This window comes from Hyla sarda, chromosome 1 (assembly GCF_029499605.1).
Source record: "Hyla sarda isolate aHylSar1 chromosome 1, aHylSar1.hap1, whole genome shotgun sequence".
Lineage (NCBI taxonomy): Eukaryota > Metazoa > Chordata > Amphibia > Anura > Hylidae > Hyla > Hyla sarda.
This window is the reverse complement of record NC_079189.1, coordinates 206,340,223-206,363,786: the sequence shown is the minus strand read 5'-3', so window position 1 is coordinate 206,363,786 and position 23,564 is coordinate 206,340,223. Positions and strand designations below refer to the sequence as shown.

At 38.1% G+C, this 23,564-nt stretch overlaps 1 protein-coding gene across 3 annotated transcripts in view; it reads left to right on the top strand.

Annotated features, from left to right (window-relative positions):
- CCSER1 (coiled-coil serine rich protein 1) overlaps positions 1–23,564 on the top strand; it is a 966,927-nt gene that overhangs the window by 570,922 nt on the left and 372,441 nt on the right. For all 3 annotated transcript variants that reach the window (XM_056567568.1, XM_056567559.1, XM_056567578.1), the window contains exon 6: positions 19,148–19,355. In XM_056567568.1, coding sequence (XP_056423543.1) covers positions 19,148–19,355 — 208 coding nt within the window. The remainder of the gene's footprint in view (positions 1–19,147; positions 19,356–23,564) is intronic.

Sequence of the window (23,564 nt, the reverse complement as noted above, 5' to 3'; positions counted from 1 at the left end):
CACAGGTGATATAACTGTGCTGATGCCTGACTCACTGACCACAGTTATATCACCTGTGAAAGACTAAGGAAATCCTGAAAACATGACCTGTTGGGGGTCTTGAGGACCACGCTTGAGAAACACTGCTTTGCTCTGAATTAAGAGTGATTTCCCTATGAACATCACTTGTCTCTCTAGCTGGGGTGGGCTGAGAGTAATTTGAACCTCTGGCCATTACCAGTCATGGGACCCTAATCAATGACTATACCCATGATACTTCTGTTTTTGTTTTGTTTCTTTTTTTATTTTATTTTTTTTATACATTGCACTTAGGAGGACGCCTTTTGCACTGACTTTTGTCCAGAGTACTCCAACTGAGGAAAGGGCTGTGGTTCACCTTTTCCCAGGGACCATTTATCTTTGACCTAATTCCTTGCTTGGCAACCCGCCCTTCTAATTGGGATTGTACCCATTCATTCTCCTGCAACTATTAGTTAGAATTACTGTGTATAAGACATTTGCGAAACTATTCAGACATAGCATGTGATTATAATACATGACTGATATGTTTATTCTTCCACACTAATATTATATATTTATTTATTTATTGCATTTGTATTTGTTTTCATGTGCTATGTTGGTAAACTGAAATTATAGACCCAAAAGTCAGTAGGGAAGTGACAGCATGGCGCTAAGTGATGTTTGTCTCAACAGCCATAATTGGTCGTCAATTAACTTAATCAGGTTTGTGTGCATCTGGTTCCTTGCATGTAAATGAAGAGGAGGAGATGAATGATGCTAGGAGGGAGTTAATAATTGCTAGAGACCAAGATCAACGAACTACAGAGAAGCCCCTATAGTATATTAGAATTGGTTAGAACTCTTACAAGATATTTCATTTCTTTTTAGTACAGGAACCCTACGGCAAGCTCTATACTTCACATTTGCACTTCAATCCCTCTTTTCACTGCCCTGATACATTACAGGCTTTTAGAAACGAATATATAAATTATGTCTCTGAAATCCATTACATTTTTACTTTAACATAAAAGCTCGTTTAACAATAACATTAGATTCTAACTATTTTATGTGTTAATGAAATCGGATCGCTTTTTATAGTCTCTGATTCTTCTTGACAGATTTCAGCAGTTCCTACTGTACCTAATATGAATGTAAAGGATTATAAGAACAAGGGCTTCATTCCTGGAATATCATATTGGATATTCATTGAAGAGGATGATTTCTCTTCTGTGAGTGTATTAGCATACTCAGGCCATAACACTGGTCTACTCTCATTAGAGATGGCGGGGAGGAATATTCTGTTTGGAGAGTTTTTGATTTATTTGGTGTTTTTACTGTCTGAAGGTTTTCACAGTGGAATGCAAAACCCTCATCTTTATCTATGAATATAAAATGCATTAACTTATTTTTATTTTTTATTACTAATAGTGCACCAATAGAGATGAGCAAATCTGTTCAAAAAGAAATTGAATTTATTCAGAATTTTACAAAAAAAAATAATTGGATTAGTCTAAAGTAGATTTTTTTAGATTAACTTTGGGTAAATCTGACCAGCCACTGCTTCTGTACTTACTAAGTGGCCAAGAAAGCATTGCTTGTTTGCTGCTCAGTTTACATTCATTGGGTGGGTGCATGTATGCCACGGAGATATGTTTTGTGCATCCCCACACACATTATATACTTATATACTCTGTGCCAGGCCCAGTGAGTATAGCAGGAGCAGGAGACATACAGCATATGCTCAGTAAGTAATTTACACTGCACCTTAGCATAGGGCACCACAGAAATATGCAGTAGCAGGGACTCCTGTCATTTTGAAAACCTTAACCCATCTGCGGTTGACTGCGCTGGCTTCCGTTTAAAAATGGTTGCCTTCTTCAGACAATCCCTTAAAAAACCCTCCTAATATTTCAGGGATTATTGGAAGAACCACAATGAAATATCACACTGTCACGATGCCGGCTGGCAGGAGGTGGATCCTCTGTGCCAGAGAGGGATTGGCGTGGACCGTGCTAGTGGACCTGTTCTAAGTCACTACTGGTGTTCACCAGAGCCCGCCGCAAAGCGGGATGGTCTTGCTGCGGCGGTAGTGACCAGGTCGTATCCACTAGCAACGGCTCTACCTCTCTGACTGCTGAAGATAGGCGTGGTACAAGGGAGTAGACAGAAGCAAGGTCGGACGTAGCAGAAGGTCGGGGCAGGCAGCAAGGATCGTAGTCAATAAGGTAATAGCAGGAGGTCAAGTACACAGTAAGGACAAACACAGTAACGCTTTCACTAGGCTCTAAGGCAACAAGATCCGGCAGGGGAGTGCAGGGGCAGTGAACAGATATAGTCTGGGAGCAGGTGGAAGCCAATTAAGCTAATTGGGCCAGGCACCAATCATTGGTGCACTGGCCCTTTAAGTCTCAGGGAGCTGGCGCGCGCGCGCCCTAGAGAGCGGAGCCGCGCGCGCCAGCACATGACAGCAGGGGACCGGGACGGGTAAGTGACCTGGGATGCGATTCGCGAGCGGGCGCGTCCCGCTGTGCGAATCGCATCCCCGACGGCCATGACAGTGCAGCGCTCCCGGTCAGCGGGACCGACCGGGGCGCTGCGGAGAGAGAGACGCCGTAAGCGCTCCGGGGAGGAGCGGGGACCCGGAGCGCTAGGCGTAACACACACATTATGTAATTGTGCTGCAATAAATGCAAATGTATCTGATATTATGTTATTTTGCATTTAAACTGTGCTAACATAAAATAGATTTTAAGTAGTAAGCTGACTTACTGTATACTGTATGTGACACAAAGATTTTCTACTGCATAATAAAATATTAGCAATTTAATGGATTTTCTTAGCTTCACTTTCAAAGATGCAACTGACTTTGGTTAATATATAATTTATTTAGTGACATATTTTCATATATTTTCAACTGCTGTACACAGACATTCATCATTCACACAGTATGGCTCACCAATGGGGTTTACTATCAATCTTATGAACACCCTAAAGCGAACCTCATAAAAAAGCAATTCACTTTTTGGAGTGTGTGGGATCAGAATACACAGAGAAATCATACACAAGCAAAGGGTTAACATATGATTGTGGATGCATGACAGTTAGTAGTTAAAGCAGAAAACAACGCAAATTTAAATAGTAAGTTTGCTAAGAAAACACACTAATAGTGTATTAATAACTCCCAACATACATTTGTTTCTGTTGGCATTCTTGTTCCTAGGGTAAATTGTCAATAGGCTTCGCGATCAAGAAACCTGTAATGTATGTCACCCCGTCTCTTATGGGGCTAAACTTTCAAAAAATTTTGAGATGCTCCTCCTGATCTATTTCTATAGCTGAAGTTGGTAACATCATTGAGCTGCTCAAGAATCATGAGGAGCATAGGGGATAGTGAGTGGAGAGGAGGAGTCATTGTGTATGATCTGGAGTTTGCATCCCAAGATTAAAATGTATCACCTATCTATAGAATAACACTTTTCATTTTACAGTTTGGTCTTGGGTCTATTATTTTGTAGTTTCCCTCCCCTGGTGTTATCTTTATCCCTATCCTTAGGCTATTATATCTGGTGTATAGTATTTGGGGGTATTGGACATCTCTGTAGGCATGGCAGAACAGCAGGATGGCAGTGTAAATGATGTGGGTTGTGCTGATATAGTACTTAAATATGGCTGCAGAAGTCACCACATATGTCTTAGTATAGTCTTCAGTCATCAGGAGACATGCTCATATTTGTCTGGACCAGATGGAGAAGAAAAAGGACATTTACAACCAGAGAAGTAGCCCCTGCAAGTCACCAGATGTAATAGTTCCGCATTCTGTGATTGCATTTGATCAGGTCAGATCCACTCTAACATGGCCAAAACACAGAGGCCTTTTAGAGTCTGATTGATTTCATGTGGTTAAACATAGTAAATATTAACTCTAGTTCTTAGATTTAGACTTTTTAGAAATTAGGTTTGTAGTATTGCCTTAGATGCATTTCCTTTCATTAGCATCATAGGTTGTATTCACATAGTTGTGTGATCAGTAACCTGAGTGCTGCGTATTCTGTACAATAAAACAGATTCCAGAATATGAAACCAATCTGTTTTTGGTACAATGTATACAGCTCTTCTGCTGACAATAGAGTAGTGTAAATACAAACGTACAGGTGTAGGTGACAGTGTTAAGCTAGGGCTACATTGTGATCACAACAGGAGCATCCCTCTGGAGACCATCCGCCACTTCATCAGGAGCATGCCCAGGCATTGTAGGGAGGTCATAGGGGCAGGTGGAGGCCACACACTACTGAGCCTCATTTTGACTTGTTTTAAGGACATTACATCAAAGTTGGATCAGCCTGTATTGTGGTTTTCCATTTTGATTTTGAGTGTGACTCTATATCCAGATTTGATTCCATTGATAATTTTTGTGTGATTTTGTTGTCAGCACATTCAACTATGTAAAGATGAAAGTATTTCATACGATTAGTTCATTCATTCAGATCTAGGATGTGTTATCTTAGTGTTCCCTTTATTTATTTTTTTGAGCAGTGTAGCTGCATTTGAGCAATTTCAATCTCTTTTCTTTGTCATTAGTCATATGAGCTTAAACAATAACTCTCAAAATCATTACTTCACTGTACAATTTGCAGGAGAATGTACAACCTTGGCAAAACAGCATAAAAAGAGAAAGTAGAGCAATCAATATAACATGTCTACCTGCTGAATTTGAAATATATTTGCACAACAACAGAAAACAATTTGAAACACTGTAAACATGCCACCTGTGATTTCCAGCCGGAGGGGACCACAAGAGTCTTTTTTATAAATTGCTGTTGCTTTTTCTTTGACTGACTTTTCTTTGACACCATCAAATGGAGTACTGATGCTCTGACCTCCACTTTTATATTTATTTTGTCAGTGATGCTAACAGAATGCAAAAGGTTACTACATTTTTGTTTGCAAGAAGGGTTAATATAGATATGGCATCTGTAAAATCTATATTTAGTTTGTAATAGATACATGCAAAGTTTTAAGGCTGTATTTTATCACAGTATAAGGGTATGTTCATACATGCGTATTTTGTTGCATCTTCATAGACCACAAACAAATTAATTTTGTTTTAATAAATATTACTTCTAAAATATAAGCAACATGTTACTTTATTAGCAATACAGTACTTATCTAACGGACTTCCTCAGCTTAGGTTATCAAGCTTTCCTTTGTGTTATACAGGGGATACAATTATTATCTCACAGGTGTTATGTAAGGATACTTCCCTTTTTTATTTCTATTATTTTCTGGTAAATAATGTCACCAAAAATAAGCAATTATTTTATTTGATTGTAGCTGTTTACTATAGGGAATCAAATGTGTTTTATTTTTAATAGGTCCGATACTTCTGCATGTGGCAATAACAAACTTTTTTTTTCTGACAACTTTATTCTAAACCATGCAGCTTACAGGGGAGAAGACAGGTACAGCGGGGTGGGGGGACACCCCGTTATACCTGTATGCTTCCCTGTAAGATGCACGATTTGGAATAAAGAAGTTGTCAGAAAATACCCAGTGAGTGCTCTTATTCTTTTTTTTTTTCTTAATAGAATTGATCAGTTAGATTGGTGCTTTGATTGGTTTCAAGATGCCATTGAAACTAACTGGCACCCTACAAAAATGTTGCAGCACTTAAGAGGTTAAATCGCTGATGTCGGACATTGATCGTGAGTGCAATTACATTAATGTATAGTGCTGTACCTTAAGTCTCAGGTGGCCAAACCACACATTTGTGTTTCGCCATGGGGTTATAGTCCATAGGTATGCTGCGGACAGGCTGCAGGGTATCTTTTTGACAGGATCTTGACATATCCCAGCAGCAGAAACATGATGTGAATGGGGCCTTAATTGTTACAACTTACCCATTTTTTGCATTCCTTACTTCTTGTTCATTCCAAGAAATGCTGAACTGAATTATCTTTTAAGACATGACCTATTATTCGTTGACTTCACAGATGTATTAGGTTCCTTAGAGGCTTTTTTTAATTTGTACTTCTGTGTACTTATAACAGCTGAGGATAAAATAAGATCTTTTTTTTTTTTTTTTTTTTTTTTTTAAACTGTTTATTTATAAACTTTTTCACATTTTTTCCATACAAAGTGAAAAGCAAGAGATATTCAAGTATAAAATACAGGGGTAAAATTAAAACAACAAAAACAAAAGGGATATGACATACATAACAATGTTGCATCACTGTGGATTAAATTCAAAGACATGAAGATGTAAAATAAGATCTTGGTGGTTTGATGAGTTCATGTGTCAAACGAATAGTATTTTAATCTGTTCAACATTATTTGCTGTACAAACATTAGTAAAAAGAGAGGATGCCTGCTAAAACATAACTCTATGGAAAGTTAATAAGAAAGTTTATAGGAAACAACGTCTCCTTACCACAGGTATGCTGGTAAGGAAAAACAAAAGACATGGTGACCCAGATTTATCAAACTGTGTGAGAGAAAAACTGATTTCCCCACAGCAACCAATCACAGGTCAGCTAACAAACTCTTGTAAAATGAAACCTGAGCTGTGATTGGCTGCTGTGGGAAAATAGCTCCATTTTTATTCTCATACAGTTTGACAAATCTGGGCCGGTTTCCCAATACAAGTCATCAGTAGACCACCATTTACATGCAATTTATCCCCAATATTTTTAAAATTTTATATTATTTATATAATCTTAATAAAAAGAATATATATATATATATATATATATATATATATATATATATATATGAATATATATATATATATATATATATATATATATATATATATATATATATTTTTTTTTTTTACGGATCTGCCTTCTGCAAGATCTGTCTTAGGCAGTCATCAGTCATCAGTCCCTTATTATATGTCATGGGAAACTCTAAAGCCAAAAAGCCAAAATACTGTATGAAAATTCAGAATCCTGAAATGGCATAAGAGACAGAAGGCATTTTAAGTTACCACGTGCCCCAAAGACCAACTTAGAAAGTATAAAGGAAAAGCATTGTACAGAGAAGCTGTCAAACCTCCTATGTTTATTCAAAGGTTAAAGGGAATCTCCGGTGGGAAAAAAATTTTTTCAAATCAACTGGTGCAAGAAAGTTAAACATATTTGTAAATCACTTCTATTTAAAAATCTTAACCCTTCTAGTACTTATCAGCGGCTGCATACTACAGATATACTACAGAGAAATGTGTGAAGTTATTTTCTTTCTGACAACAGTGCTCCCTGCTGACACCTCTGTCCATGTCAGGAACTGTCCAGATCAGGAGAAGTTTTCTATGGGGATATTGTTCCAATCTGGACAGTTCCTGACACGGAAAGAGGTTGTCAGACAGAAAAGAAATTCACAAATTTCTCTGTTTTATAAGGATCAAGATTTTTTAATAGAAGTAATTTACAAATCTGTTTAAATTTCAGGCACCAGTTGATTTGAAAAAATTAGTTTTCTACTTCCACCAGTGTTCCCCTTTAAGAAAATTAGGTCAGAAGATACTTTGTATTAAAGGGGTATTCCAGGGGGAAAAAAATGTATACATCAACAGGCTACAGAAAGTTAAAACAGATTTGTAAATGACTTCTATTAAAAAAAAATCATAATCCTTCCAATAATTATCAGCTGCTGAAGTTGAGTTGTTCTTTTCTGTCTGACAACAGTGCTCTCTGCTGACACCTCTGTCTGTCTCAGGAACTGCACAGAGTAGGAGAGGTTTGCTATAGGGATTTGCTTCTACTCTGGACAGTTCCCGAGACACGTGTCATCAGAGAGCACTTAGAAAAGAACAACTCAACTTCAGCAGTAGTGAAAGAATTAAGATTTTTTAATAGAAGTAATTTACAAATCTGTTTAAAGAAAATATCCAGTGCTGAAAAACGTATCCCCTATCCTAAGGATAGGGAATACGTTTCATATGGCAGGGGATCCGACCCCTGGGGCCCCCCGTGATCTCCTGTACGGGGCTCCGCGGGTAGCGGCGACTGACACGCCCCCTCAATACAACTCTATGGCAGAGCCGGTGCGCTGCCTTTGGCAATCTCTGGCTCTGCCATAGCAATGTATTGAGGGGGCGTGTCGTCCGCCGCTTCGTGTGGTGGTCAACACCCGCTATATGGCCAGCGAGCCTGGGCCCCGTACAGGAGATCACAGGGGGCCCCAGTAGTCAGACCCACCACGATCTGAAACTCATCCCCTATCCTTAAGATAGGGGATACATTTTTCAGGACTGGACTACCTGTTTAACTTTCTGGAGCCAGTTGATATATAAAACATTTTTTCCTGGATAACCCATTCGAAACTCATACAGCATTAAAAATGTTAAGACGAAGCATTTTCATCATCAGTACAATGAACTTGAGCTGAAATGTTGGTTGGGCAGCCAATGTGACTGCCTCTCACCTTAGATTAGTAAATATAATAGTTCTCTAGCCTTTGATGTCAAAATAAACTTAAACAATTGACACTGCTCTGTTTAACCAGAGGTCTGTGCTGAATCCTTTCATGCAAAAATGTTTCCCTGTTAAAGAATTTCTACAGAAGATATTGCAAAATGTTCCATATTTAGTGTGTAAAAAGTTTTCTTGGTATTTCTGGGCAGTACAAATGATTGACAATACAGTTCTTCACAAGATATATTACTACCTTAAAGGGGACCTCCACTGGAAACATTTTTTTTTTTTTTTTTATCAACTGGTACCAGAAAATAAACAGATTTGTAAATTACTTCTATAAAAAAAAACGTAATCCTTCCCGTACTTATCAACTGCTGTATGGTCAACAGGAAGTTCTTTTCTGTTTGAATTTCCTTTCTCTCTGACCACAGTGCTCTTTGCTGACAACTCTGTCCATGTCAGGAACTTTCCAGAGCATGATAGGTTTTCTATGGGCATTTGCTCCTACTCTGGACAGTTCCTAAAATGGACACAGGTGTCAGCAGAGAGCACTGTGGTCAAACAGAAAGGAAATTCAAGAAGAAAAGAACTTCCTGTGGATCATACAGCAGCTGATAAGTACAGGAAGGATTAAGATTTTTTTAACAGAAGTAATTTACAAATCTTTGTAACTTTCTGGCACCATTTGACTTAAATAAAAATGTTTTCCAGTGGAGTACCCCTTTAAAGCTCTCCTTGTCAGGGGCGGAGCCTGAAGACGGGGCTAGCTGCTGAGTCAGGAGCGCGCCCTGCAGTCATTCAGACAGGCGGGGAGCTGCGCTGAGCTTGCCACGTGCTCAGGCAGCGGTCTGCGGTTTCAGACTCATGCCAGGATGGCTTGAGTCCAAAATTTATGCAAACGCTTGCGGCCAGGGACTCCTAGTGAGACCCCTAGTGGCCACATTTTCAAACAAAAAAAAAGACCTAAAATAAAGCATTTTTATAAATGAAATCCAATTAGAAAGTAGTTTACATGGGTACTCCAGCCTTAAGACATCTTATCCCTTATCCGCCACTGGGGACCCCGGCAATCTTTTATGCAGCACCCCGCTATCATCAGCCTCCGGGTCCCTCCGGGTCTGATGAATCACGATCATGGGGCCAGAGTATTGTTACGTTGTGTCTCCTCCCGTGTGACTTCACGCTCCGCTCCCTCAGTACAAGCCTATGGGAGGGGGCATGGCGACTGTCATGCCCCCTCCCATAGGCTTGCATTTAGGGGGAGGAGCGTGATGTAACACGGGGCAGAGCCATGACATCATGATACTCCGGCCCTGTGATCGCTATTCATCAGACTCGGAGCTATGATAGTGGGGTGATGCATGAAATATTGCGGGGGTCCCACAGCTGGGCATCTTATCCCCTATCCTTTGGATAGGGGATAAGATGTCTTAGGGCCAGAATACCCCTTTAATATTGAATAAGCTATAGCATATGACATTTTTTTTATGAAAGGTACTCTTTAAGAGCTGCAATTATTACTAATATAAACTGAATTCACATAGCAACAGAATAAAGCGTCAGATAAGAACCATTTGACCCATCTAGTCTGCCGAATGTTTCTGAATACTATGAATAGTCCTTGACCCTATCTTATATAAAGGAAGGTACTATTTGGGTGGTTAATGCAGTTAGAACAGATGAAATTACTGCGGTTACTGCCATTTTTTAAACAATAAGTGTGCTGGTGATTGCTTTTCCAGAGATTGTAATAAAAAATAAAAAAATACTGCTGCTTTTTATACCTATTTTATTGCCATTTTTATTTTTATTTTGAACTTAGCCTAAAATGTGCAGAGTGTAGTAAAGGCCTTCTTTAAAAAAATAAGACAAAAACAAAAAGGCTTAGGAATGCTGCATCCATTTTGTATAGCTGGAGGCTATTTAGATGTGAAAGCTAAACCTTTCTTGGAAAATCAAAGTGATATATTGTTGGTGAATTAGTAATAGGGCAAGCTTATAAAAACAAGCAGATCCTGCTTTATTTACTTTTTTCTGAGCCTATTCTAGATTTCATGTCCTGTACCTGAAGACAAATGTAGTTTAAACAATAGGGATTATTGTTTAGAGGGAATGAACTGGATGAAAACATAAAGAAACATAGAAACATAATTTCTAAGTGTTCCATATAAAATGTATAATGCCTAAGACCAAGGCAATTGAGATGATAAAATAAAATGATTCTTCAGATACAGTAAAATATGCTCATTCCAAAGTGATGTGTAAATATGCATTTAAAGGGGTACTCCAGTGGAAAACTTTTTATTTTTTATTTTTATCAACTGGTGCCAGAAAGTTAAACAGATTTGTAAATTACTTCTAAAAAATCTTTCTTTTTGGAACACAGTGCTTTCTGCTGACATCATGAGCACAGTGCTCTCTGCTGGCATCTCTGTCCCATTTAGGAACAGTCCAGAGCAGCATATGTTTCCTATGGGGATTTTCTCCTGCTTTGGACAGTTCCTGACATGGACAGAGGTGTCAGCAGAGAGCACTGTTGTCAACAGAAAAAGAAATCCGAAAAGAAAATTATTTCCTCTGTAGTATACAGCAGCTAATAAGTACTGGAAGGATTAAGATTTTTTAATAGAAGTAATTTACAAATCTGTTTAACCTTCTGGCACCAGTTGATTTAAAAAAAAAAAGTTTTCCACGGAGTATTCCTTTAAGAGGATATTGGAAGCAGCAATACCTAATCCTGTCTTAGTTCTGACTACTGGATCCACATTAAGGGTAGGGTCACACGGAACGGATCCGCAGTGTATTTTACACTGCGGATACACAGTGTGTCTCCAGCTGTGCCTGCTCATAGCAGCAGACATACAGCAATCTTCGTGCATGTGTAGCACACTCGCACACATCACAGCCGCTCCCTCTGCTCCCTGAGCTAGGCTAAGAGCAGCCATAATTGTGAGTACACTGCATGCGCACATTGACTCGCAAATCGCTGTGTGTCTGCTCATAGCGATTTATTGCCACTACGAGCAGGGACAGCTGGGAGGTACACTGAAGGGTCCATCATCGGCAGATCCGCAGCATAAAATACGCTGCTGATCCATTCCATGTGACCCTACCATAAAGAGGTTATCTGGCAGGAGAGTTTTTTTTCTTCTTAATTATGCCCATTGTGTGGTAATAAAAAATAAAAAAAACTCTACTTACCTCCATGGCTCCCGTGGTGCCTTCAGTGTCCTGCTTCGATCCCCGGGCGTGATCGTTTTCCATTAGCTGCAGCATGACGTGTCAGGCCCTGGGAAGCACCCAGGCACAATGTGTCATACTACTTCTCAAGAAATCACTGGCCGCAGCAATATCCCACCTCGGCCCGTGATTCGCTGTGCAGCAGTATGACAGTTCCGATGCGCCACACTTCAGCTCAGAAACATGATGGGTCCTCTTTAAAAAAGTTAGCCAGCATATAAAAACTTATCTTTATGTTAGCCCATCAATATTAAACCAGTGCAAGCACTATGGGCAGCCTATTGAGTGTTTACAGTGGCTTGAGCCTGAATCATACTTTTCTCATACTGTACTCTTTGAAGTGGTGTTAAGACATATAGCACGTTGTCCATACAATGCTGTGAAATGCTGCTGACCAACATGAACATCGGACGTTTGCTCTTCTACCGTAAAAAATAATAGCCCATGCAAATATTTTTTTAAGAATGGATAATCCCCTATACAGTTGCATGATACTCAACATGAGAATTGCTGGATTAAGGAGAAAAATTGATGTATACAAGAAAAAATTTCTTTTGACTTTTAGCAATTAAGCATTTATATTACTATTCAGCATGACATTTTATTTCAGGCATTCCAAAATATCCCATTTTTTTTTTACAACTCAGTATCCTCAAAGCTGTGCATAGATGTAATGGATGATATATTTCTAATACCAGGTTATTATTGTTGCCATCTGTTATTTTCTTGTGTGAACATTTGATGTAGTGAAATATTTTTTTGTCCATCCTTAACTGTCATTTATATGCCCATACACTGCAATCATGTATGTACAAACACTGTCATAGTAGGATTAGTCACAAAACTTGTTATATTAAAAATGACAGATAAAACAAAATACAAAACAATGATTGAAGTAAAATCTTCCTTTTTTATTGCTTCAAAAAATTTGCTTCAAAATCCAAAATTTAGCTCAATTCTGTCATATCACATTGTTGGCAGATACTTAGACATTGTGGCAGTGGAGCATTACCTATGTTCCTAGTAAAGCTCCTGGGAAGGAATCTACCCCTCTACACACAACGACTTGCAAGACTATCACCCAAAAAAGGGGAAACCCCTGCCTAAATTTACAGTTTTCAGTACAAAATACCTCACCAGCTTCTCAATATGTTTTGCCTAACCTTCATTGACTCACCAGGGGACAAAAGTTGTGTAACTATAATAAATAAATAAAACAAATATGTGGGAAAAAGTAAATGCAGTACCGTTCAGTATTGCTCTGTGACATTTATAGTGTAATTTACAGGAATGCTAATGGGACCTATGGCCTTAAAAATATTTAATATTCTTGAAAAATGCGATTGTATGGCTTTTATATATCCCCTATGTCTAAACCTAACAATGTTTACTAAAATAGACATTTATCCACAGCAATCGGTTATATAATGTGGTGTAGACAATAAAATGGAAGGCATGATGTCATTTTTTTGACAACAACTAACTTACCAATTTTCCTTTTATTAGAATTGTTACATAGTTACATAGTTACATAGTTAGTATGGTTGAAAAAAGACATACGTCCATCAAGTCCAACCAGGGAATTGAAGTGAAGGGTGTGAGGGGATAAGGGAAAGGGATGTAGTTTTATAATTCTGCATAAGCATTAATGTTATTTTGTTCCAGGAATGTATCTAACCCTGTTTTAAAGCTGTTAATTGTTCCTGCTGTGACCAGTTCCTGAGGTAGACCGTTCCATAAATTCACAGTCCTCACGGTAAAGAAGGCGTGTCGCCCCTTTAGACTAAACCTTTTCTTCTCCATACGGAGGGAGTGCCCCCCTCGTCCTTTGGGGGGGTTTAACCTGGAACAATTTTTCTCCATATTTTTTGTATGGGCCATTTATATACTTATATACGTTTATCATATCCCCCCCTTAAACGTCTCTTCTCAAGACTAAACAATTGTAACTCCTTTAATCGCTCCTCATAGCTAAGATGTTCCATGCCCCATATTAGTTTAGTCGCGCGTCTCTGCACCCTTTCCAACTCCGTAGTGTCCCTTTTATGAACAGGCGACCAAAACTGAACAGCATATTCCAGGTGAGGCCGTACCAATGTTTTATAAAGGGGGAGTATTATGTCCCTGTCCCTTGAGTCCATGCCTCTTTTGATACATGACAATATCCTGCCGGCTTTGGAAGCAGCAGCCTGACATTGCATGCTATTCTGTAGTCTGTGATCTACAAGTACACCCAGATCCTTCTCTACCAGTGACTCTGCCAGTTTAATCCCCCCTAAGACATACGACGCATGCAGGTTATTAGTACCCAGATGCATAACTTTACATTTATCCACATTGAACCTCATTTGCCAAGTGGATGCCCAGACACTTAGTCTATCCAAGTCATCTTGTAACCCCATTGTAATGGAACACTGTGAAGCTATACTGTATATTAAAAGCAAAAGTGTCATAAGCATTAGCATCCAATGAGTTTATACCATTTAACTATATTAACTGTACTTGATAAAATAGCAAAATGTTTATTGATAACTGCAGCTTTGTCCTTTGGACAAATGTGAGTAGATACAATACCTGGTGGTGAAAGTTAATTAACTGCCTGTATGCAAAAGAAATTGTTATGTTCTAAAAGTCAAGGAGTTATATCATGCACATGAAAATGAAGACATATAGCGTATGCGTTCATTGGAAATAATTAGGCCTGTCTTACTTCTTGGATGTAGCTACACTGCAATTTTACCCTTGTATTTCCCTTGACCTGACTGTAATTTACTCTATGATTGATTTGGGCAAGAATGGAAAAGTTGAATATTGTTACTAGAGCAGTGCCTGGCTCTAAACATTAGGTGTTATCTTCCTTAATGAGGTTGTGTTAAAGTATGGAAATGAGCTGATTAGTATTCACCGCTTCCTTACTCCGCTGTAATTAACATTTTCCAAAGCAGAACTTACTCTCAATGTTGTTGCAGTGTAGTTTAATAATACATGAAAACATAAACCCTTTTTCCCCAATGGAGGTCTATAAAGCTTGAAATTTTACATTTGTGATTTTTATTACATTTTTGGAGTTACCACCTGTTCTAGATTTACCATTATATCCAGTATCTTAAACATAAAAAAGAATATGTTGCAATAAATTGTTGCTTAAATTAAGTCCGTATAGCAAATTATTCCATGTTAGGGCTCATTCACACGGCTCGTCAAAATCAGTGGCATCTGACAGGACTTGTTGGTGTCTGTTGTGCTCTAAGGGTCCATTCAGCACAAAAAAAAGAGCTGAATGGACTTGGAATCGGTCAGAGCACAGCGACCGTGCAAACTTAGCCTTACTGCTTATTAAAAACAACCTTGAAGTCATGCAATGCTTACTGAAATTCACCACAGTTAGTAATTTTGTTGGGATTTTTCATCCAGTTTCCGGGTTTTCTAAATAAAACAGAGAATTGGTCTGTTTTTTTGGTAGCAAAATATGGTACATAAAATATGCAACACAATTTGGGTGCAAAAAAAGTGTTCGGGTGACATTATTAAATCACCCCCTATATGTATGATTAAACCTAGAAAATGCATGTAACTTGTCCTTAGATGGTTATGCTGCATTTATTCTCAATGATTTTAAATGCATATTTATGTTTAAAGGGGTTATCTAGGATCAGAAAAACAGCTGATTTCTTCCAAAAACAGCGCCACAGAGCCCATTTAAACCAGGTAGAAATACTATCCCAGAAAATACACATAACTTGTCCTTAGATGGTCATTCTGCTTTCACTCTGAACACTTTTAAATGCATAGTTTTATTAAACTCAAGTAGAAATACTGTATGATTGATAAAACCTGGAAAATGCATGTACCTTTTTTCCTAAAATGTGTATTTCATGTTCACAACACTTTTAATGCATATTTATGTTTAAATCCAGGTATGCCAATTGTTTATCTCAGCTTGCTGGGAATTTAATGTGATAAATTTTATGGGCTCCCACTGCTTGCTGGGATTTGTAGTGCAACCAACCCTAAACAGCACTGCAGGTGACAGAAGGTCACTGTCTGTGGTCAGCACACTGATTTATGCTTTGGTCAGCTTGCTTTGAAATTCTATTAGGTTTGAAAATACTTTCTGGGGTCTGTAGTTCTTGCTCTCTCTATTCAAAATGGCAGTCACAATGCAGTGCATGGGGCTTCATTAGCCTCCTAAACCTATCCCTATGCTGTCTCCTCATTGGCCTGGGAGCTGTATGGCACCTAACGAAATACAATGAATGGATAACCTAAAGTCATGTGATCTTGCTGATAGCTGCAAGGTATGCTGGGCTACACTGACGTCATCTCAGGTACCCTCCTTTCATTCAGGTCCCAAAACGCCTTGTGTTCCTCATCTGTTCTGCTATTATTACTGCCATTGCCAGGCTCGTGTAAGCCGAGCCTGAGGTTCGAAAGTTCGGTGAGTCACTGTCACTCCAAAGTTCGGAGCGAGACCAGGTTCACCGGGCTTAGCTCGCTCATCTCTAGTAATAAGTGTAATACTCAGTCATTACCACAATTTCAGATAAAATGATTTGAAATAATGAATACATTGTGATCTAAAATGATTTGACTGGCATATTATTTAGGTATAATAAAGTAATCAAGCTGTGATTTAGCCATGAATATATTTAGCATTTTATGTGCCTAAATGTTGTAGCTTTTGCTATTTCCATTGTAAAATGGTTTATAGATGTGAATATTGTCATAATCAGTAGAAATAAAACAATATGACAACAAAGCCTACATCTGTTGTTCATTGTCAGTCATTGTTTTGTCCTCTGTAATCATAGTTATGTTGGGGATTTTGTTAAATGAAACTAGTGCCATGCAAATATGTACTTTAGGGACAGCAGGCAGCTCATTGTCTTCTTCTTTAGGCCCTTTGTGGTCTTAACAAATGTTTCCATTTCCATATGCATTAGCCGCTTTTCTCATTGGATCATTGCCTAATATGGCTTCTTCATGGTCCCACTTAAACCTCCTTATGTACCACTTATGTCCAGAAGGTACATCTTCTAATGCCGCTTTATGTTGTGAAATTTCCTTTCAGCTCAGCCTTTCAGAAAAGACACTGTCTGACCATGGTGGCAATTATGTAAATTACCTTAGGTGTGGTGTATAGTGCCAATTTCCGAGAAAACAGGAATTTATTCAGCATAGTCACATAACAATAAATGAACTGTTACAGACAAATAATGTGCAGGTTTAAAACAATATCAACACAGATTGTATGAAGGCTGAAAAAACACTAGAAAGCCACAACTTAAGGATTATTGGTGTATGGTAGCAGTAGTATTAATAAGCGTAAAAGAGCAAATGTTATAAAATTAAATTTTTACATGTTTCTATCAGTAGTTTAATATTTTTATACTCATACTATATTAACCCATTAAGGATGGATCAATTTTTTACCTTTATGACCAGGCTCTTTTTTTATTTTTTATTTGACATGTGTCTCTTTAAATGGTAATAACTTTAGAAAAATTTTTCTGAGCGGAGTGATTCTGGGATTGTTTTTTCGTGACATATTGTACTTTATATAAGTGGTGCATTTGTGTTGACACATGAAGCATTTTTTTGTGAAAGCTCACAAATATTGTGAAAAACTGGAAAATTTCTGGCGTTTTTTTTTTCTTTTATGGTGTTCACTGTGTGGTAAAAGTGTGGTATTCATTCTGTTGGTCAGTATTATTATGGCGATACCCATTTTATTTAGCTTGTTATGTTCTTTTTCCTTTTGCGATACATACTACCTATTGATTTTACTATTTGTATAAAAATGTTGCGCTTTTTTGTTGTTTTTTATTTTTATGGCGTTCACCGTGCAGAATAATTTATATTATAGCTTTATAGTAATTTACATTATAGCTTTATATGATTTGTGGTTTGTTGGTTTTTTGATGATAATACAGGGCTTTTATTGGGAAAGGGGCATTTTTTTTTTCTTTAACTTCACACTTTTATTGAAGAACTTTTTATACAGTATGACCTGATCAGCTGCACACAGTACAGCCTGGGCGATCCAGCCTGTGGTTGGATCTCACAGGCTTCTATAGCAGGCAGACAGGAGGGATCATCTGACCTCCTACAGCCATAGCCACCAACGACGACCCGTGATCGTGTTGCATCTGTTTAGAAAAGCGGGGTCCGTCAGGTGGGGAGATACATCCAATGACTACATGACATAATTATAAAAGACCAGGTACTGAAAACATAGGTTTACAATCCTGTGGCTGCTATGATAGGAAATCATATTTTTTTTTTGTCATTTATGACCCTGGCAATGTTCACACACCAATAAAAAGTACAGGATAAAAGTATGTTTACACTACGGAAGTTCTATGCTGTATTTCCACTAGGAAATGCAGCATGAATTGTGCATGCCGCAGCCTCCCATATGAATTGTGCATGCCCCAGCCTCCTTATAACTACAATCACAATTATCCACTGCTTCTTAAAAATATAAATAAAAATATATGCATGTAGCAATAAATTTCATCATAATTGATAATATTATATAAAAAAAATTGTAGGATGTTATCTGTAACCTTCAATACTAGAGTTGAGCAAGCTTTCTGAAAGTTTTGGCTCACTAGCTGCACAGCAAATCCACTGGTTTACTGTTAACAACTTGCTGGGCTGAGCGCTAGGCATTGGGCCAGCATGGAAGGGGGGAGGGGATGTATACATTATACAGCCATCTATATGACTGAATAATGTACACAGTAAAGAGAGTGATACTTACCATATTGTTGCTGGTTGGGGCTTGTTCTTGTGTAGCCCCACCTCTAGCGATGATGTCAAAAAGAAACCCGGACCAGAGACAAGATGGTAAATATCATTCTCTTCACTGTACACATTATACAGCCACATAGATGACTGTTTGATGTATGCACCCCCATTATCCCAAGGAGTTAACTATTAATGCTAAGCTGCACTAAATAACTTCTTCCTTGCAAGGCTTAGCTGTACTTGCTACTGTCAGCTGCAAGCACAGCTCAGCCCTGACATTGCTAGGTTCGCGCGAGCCAAACCTGGCAATGTTAGAAAGTTTGTCTCGCTCAACTCTATTCACTACTGTAAAATTATACCATCTTGTTGTTAATGCACCTCTCTGTACTCCAATAAAAAATGTAGCTAAGATGAGTGATAAAATATGCTACAATGCTGTGATAAAATGTGCTTTATTATTGATATGCACCATTATTTGGCACAAAATATTGGTGTATATGTATGCCAGTCACTAGGTAGTATGAGGAGACCTGTCTAACACATCTAGCAAGTTATTCTAAATTTCTCATACATATGCACTCTTTTGATAAATAAATGACCGATTATGGAAATTTTACCAGCTGTTGAATGCCTTTATTGAACACTTTTAAATCTCTTCCAGCGTATGTAGGCTTATATTTCTTATTACCAGGTATTTACGTTTGGATGGCTTTTATAATAATTTATCCACTTATTTTCAGAAACCTCTTTCTACATTTGCCAAAAGACAGCGATCCAGACGATACTAAGTGCCCTCGTGTCTGCCAAGTGCCCAGCAGCCCATCTGTGGAATGGCCCTTTGCACAGGAAGATTGTACTGGCTTAGAATCATTGCCATTTAGATTGATGATGCAAGACTGTACATCTGTAAAAACATTACTGCTCAAAATGAAGAGGATCCTGCAAGAGGTAATGACTTCATTATCCATGAGATTCATAACTATCTATGTCAGTGGGTTGGTTTATGGAATTATTGAAAAAAATGGGAAAGTAGTGAGGAGGAAGAGAATTTAATATCCTGACTGTGATGTTGGGAATCTAATATAACTGGTGAGAACAAACACGACGTATTTCAGAAGCAGGCATACAGACCAAGACTTTCTTACAGGAAGGAAAACTTTCCGATAGATGATGTATAAACAGGGATTATATAAAAAAAATATATATATGTTTTAGGAGTATAACTGCTACCAACGTGCATTACTAATTCATTAGTCTTCCCATCTTCCTGAGAAATAAATGACTATATCATGGCATTGTGCTTTTTTAAAGAGTTATTGGTAGAATATAAAAGGATAAAACATAAATGGAGGAAATGAGACAATAAAATGACCTGGTTCATAAAACTGTTTGCAATAAGGGAAAGGCACAATAAACATAAAACAAGGATATATATTTAAAGTGCAACTGGAGTTATAGGAGGCAGGGCAGATTAAGTTTTGCAAGTAGAAACGGTAGAGTCGGATTTAATTTGAATAAATAATTCTTGTACGAAGAAGTCGATGACAACTCAGATTAATATGGACAACTCATGGGAAGCAATTTGTGGATTTTAGACATCACTTTTTGAAAGCTATAATGTGATACATCAGGTAATGTTATTATAGCTGTACAGTTCTCACTATACATTATCTTTGCTAAGTATTGCTGTCCATCACTCAGATTATTACCACAGCATTTAGTAATGTACTTTTCCCTGTTGGAGCCACACAACTTTCTTTACTATGTACCTCAAAGCTATTGTGGCCCTTTTCCACCGCTGTTTATAATGTATTACAGGCAAATTAATTGGTGAAAATTTAATCAGCCATATAGGTAGTGAGTCAATCTATATTCAGCTCTGGACTGATACTTGAGATCACTCTAGCAAGGCTACTGACAACTGTTCATACTTTAACCCTTGAATGACTTTTACAGGGTCTATATGAGAACTTATTCTACAATGTTATTATTCAATAGCCCTTGCTGTTATGGCAGCATGAAAAAAAGCAGGAGCCCTGGCTTTAATATTTTATGTTAATTTGTTTTTTTCAGCTACTTTATTTTATTTGTACACAATTTTTCATTCCAGTATTTAGTTTTACTTGAGAGCTTTATTTCATTTTAGCACTTTATTTAGCTGAATAGCTGGCAGTCAGAGACACTAAGCCACCAATACTGTATATAATAACTAAAATAAAGGGAAACCTCAACTCCAGAAATTTTGAGGATATGTGAAATTTGAGGTAGACAGTCATAGCCTGCTCACGTAGTCAAGCTGTGCAAGTAAGGTACAGCCCTCATCTGCTGCCTCTGTCATTTCTGGGAGTTTCTTAAGAGCTTGTATTCCAAGGTTCAAAAGATAGAGGAGAAATTGCCTCCACATTAAAATAGAGACTTGCATGCACAGTATACTCACACATCGCGGCCGCTCCCCGAAGTCTGTGAGTACCCTGCGAGTACATGCGGCGACTCACAGGCAGGACACGAGAGGAACAGCTGGAGGCACAATATAGGGTTGGTTCATCGGTGAATCTGCATCGTAAAATACGCTGCGGACCTGTTACGTGCGACCCCACCCTAAGGCTGGGTAACAACTTGCCAGTTTTGTTTTCTTTTTAACTACCACTGCAGTTTTTAAGCCAAAGTCAGAAGTGAATCCAGCAGAAGGGAAACGTATCAATCCTTTCTTTATATTTTCCATTTCTTTTGTATACACTTCCGACTTTGGTTCAAAAACCACAGTGACAAATTAAAAGAAATGCTAGAGTGAAACACAGCCTTAAGTTAGTAAAAAAGTACCTTTGCTGTGAGTCTTGGAGTATAATACCGCACAAAAACAATAAGTTTCCTAAATCTCATATCTACTTTTTTGGCATTTATCAACCAAAATTGTGAAATAAAGTCAGCCACCTATAATGGACCCTGTACAAAACAAGCTCTGGCCTCAGTGATGCATCTTCCTGTATAGCGCTACATTAATTTATGCCACACATGGAATACTTTAAAAAATAAAACACTTCTTCAAATAAGTCTTGCCAAAATTAGCTTAGTGTGCATTGCATGCCAAGAGAGTGTTAAATTGTTGAACATTATTAACATTGATATTGCAGTGCATCCTCAGAACAAAATGCTATATATTTCAATCCCTGTTAGAAAAGCTATCATAAAAATGCAGTCATGTTAGGAGATAACCGCATATAGTTTATATGACAGCTTTCACTATCTTGTCTCCCGGCTAAGTATAACAATATAATACAAATGCTAAATTTGATTTTCATGTCTGTCATGCAATAAATGTACAAATCTTCACAAATAACACGTATTTGATCGGCATGACCTGGATGAGGAAAGTGAAAAGAAGGAAAAATATGAGAAACATATATTAAAGTATAATAGTAACACTGTTATAGATTAGAAGACTGTTGCCTCAGAGGAATCATACAATTTTAATTTAAAGTAACAAAAAGTTACCTGGTACAAAATCCTGGTGGAAATGCAAGAGAATAGAAATAATACAGCAGCAGACAGTGAAATAAAGATAGAATCTAGCAAGTGTACAGTAGTTAACCTTATCCTACAATATCCCATGCTAGTAGTTAAGCGTATCACACAGTGTCCCTCTTGTAGTGCCCTTAAGCTGTAAAATGAGAACCATAAAGCAAGTTTTTAATTCCTCAATAGTACCACATTAAGACACGAGACCTTAAAGCGTACCAGTCATTTGCAAAAACATTATATATATATATATATATATATATATATATATATATATATACATATATTGACAGTGTGGCAAGGAAATGGTGTATTTCTCTAGCTGATCCTGGAGAAACCTCCACCTGGGGCCTAATCAATAAGGCAGCAGAGAGGGGAAGTATGTTTAAACTGTTAAGGACCAAGGGCCTACCTGTATGCCCTGAGTCCGCTCCCTTTCTATAACGCGGGGCCACATAGCGAGTCGGGCCCGGCCGGGACCCGTGGCTAATAGCCTGCAGCACTGATCGCAGAACCGTGAGCTATTAACCCTTTAGACGCGGCGTTCAAAGTTGATCACCATGTCTAAAGTGAAACTAAACTACCCCCGGCTTGCTCAGTGGGCTGTTCGGGACCGCCACAGTGAAATCACGGCATCCTGAACAGCTGTTGGACACGAGGAGGGTCCCCCTACCTGGCTCTGATCGCCAAATAACTGCTCAGTGCCTGAGATCCAGGCATGACCATTCAAGCGATAGAATCATTGATCTATGTTATCCTATGTGATGACAAAGATCAATGTAAAAGATCAGTGTGTTCAGTGTTATAGCCCCCTATGGGGGCTATAACATTGCAAAAAAAAGTGAAAAAAAAAACAAGTTAATAAAGATCATTTAACCCCTTCCCTAATAAAAGTTTCAATCACCCCCTTTTCCCATTTAAAAACAAAACAGTGAAAATAAAAATAAAAATAAACATATATTGTATCACCGCGTGCGGAAATATCCGAATTATAAAAACATATCAATAATTAAACCGTTTGGTCAATGGTGTACGCGCAAAAAATTACATTGTCCAAAATAGCATATTTTTGATTACTTTTTATATCATGAAAAAATGAACAAAAAGCAATCAAGAAGTCCAATCAATACAAATGGTACCGCTTAAAATTTGAGATCACGGCGCAAATTTTTCAATTTTGTCACACACTGATTTTTTTCCATTTCATTGTAGATTTTTGGGTAAAATTACTGATGTCATTACAAAGTAGAATTGGTGGCATAAAAAAATAAGCCATCATATGGATTTTTAAGTGCAAAATTGAGTTATGATTTTTTAAATGTAAGGAGGAAAAAATGAAAGGGGAAAAAATGGTTCTTAATGGGTTAAAAGGAAGTCAGAAAATGTAGTCTGAGCTCTCCTCAGAAGACAGCAAGGTGGCTTTGGGGGGAGGCAAAGGTCCTTGTGAGGAGCACACAGCCAGGGCTGTGAGTGACACCCACAACAGTGAAGTGGACAATACAAGGAGTCTTAGTACACACAGTAAGAGGGTGCAAATGTTGTGTGTGAACAGTGAGTAAAAGGTTGCAGGAAACTTGTGTTTTAACTGGCAGGGAAAAGCCCTCCAGTTGATAGTCAGGGCATGCTTAGTTGTGTAGTCAG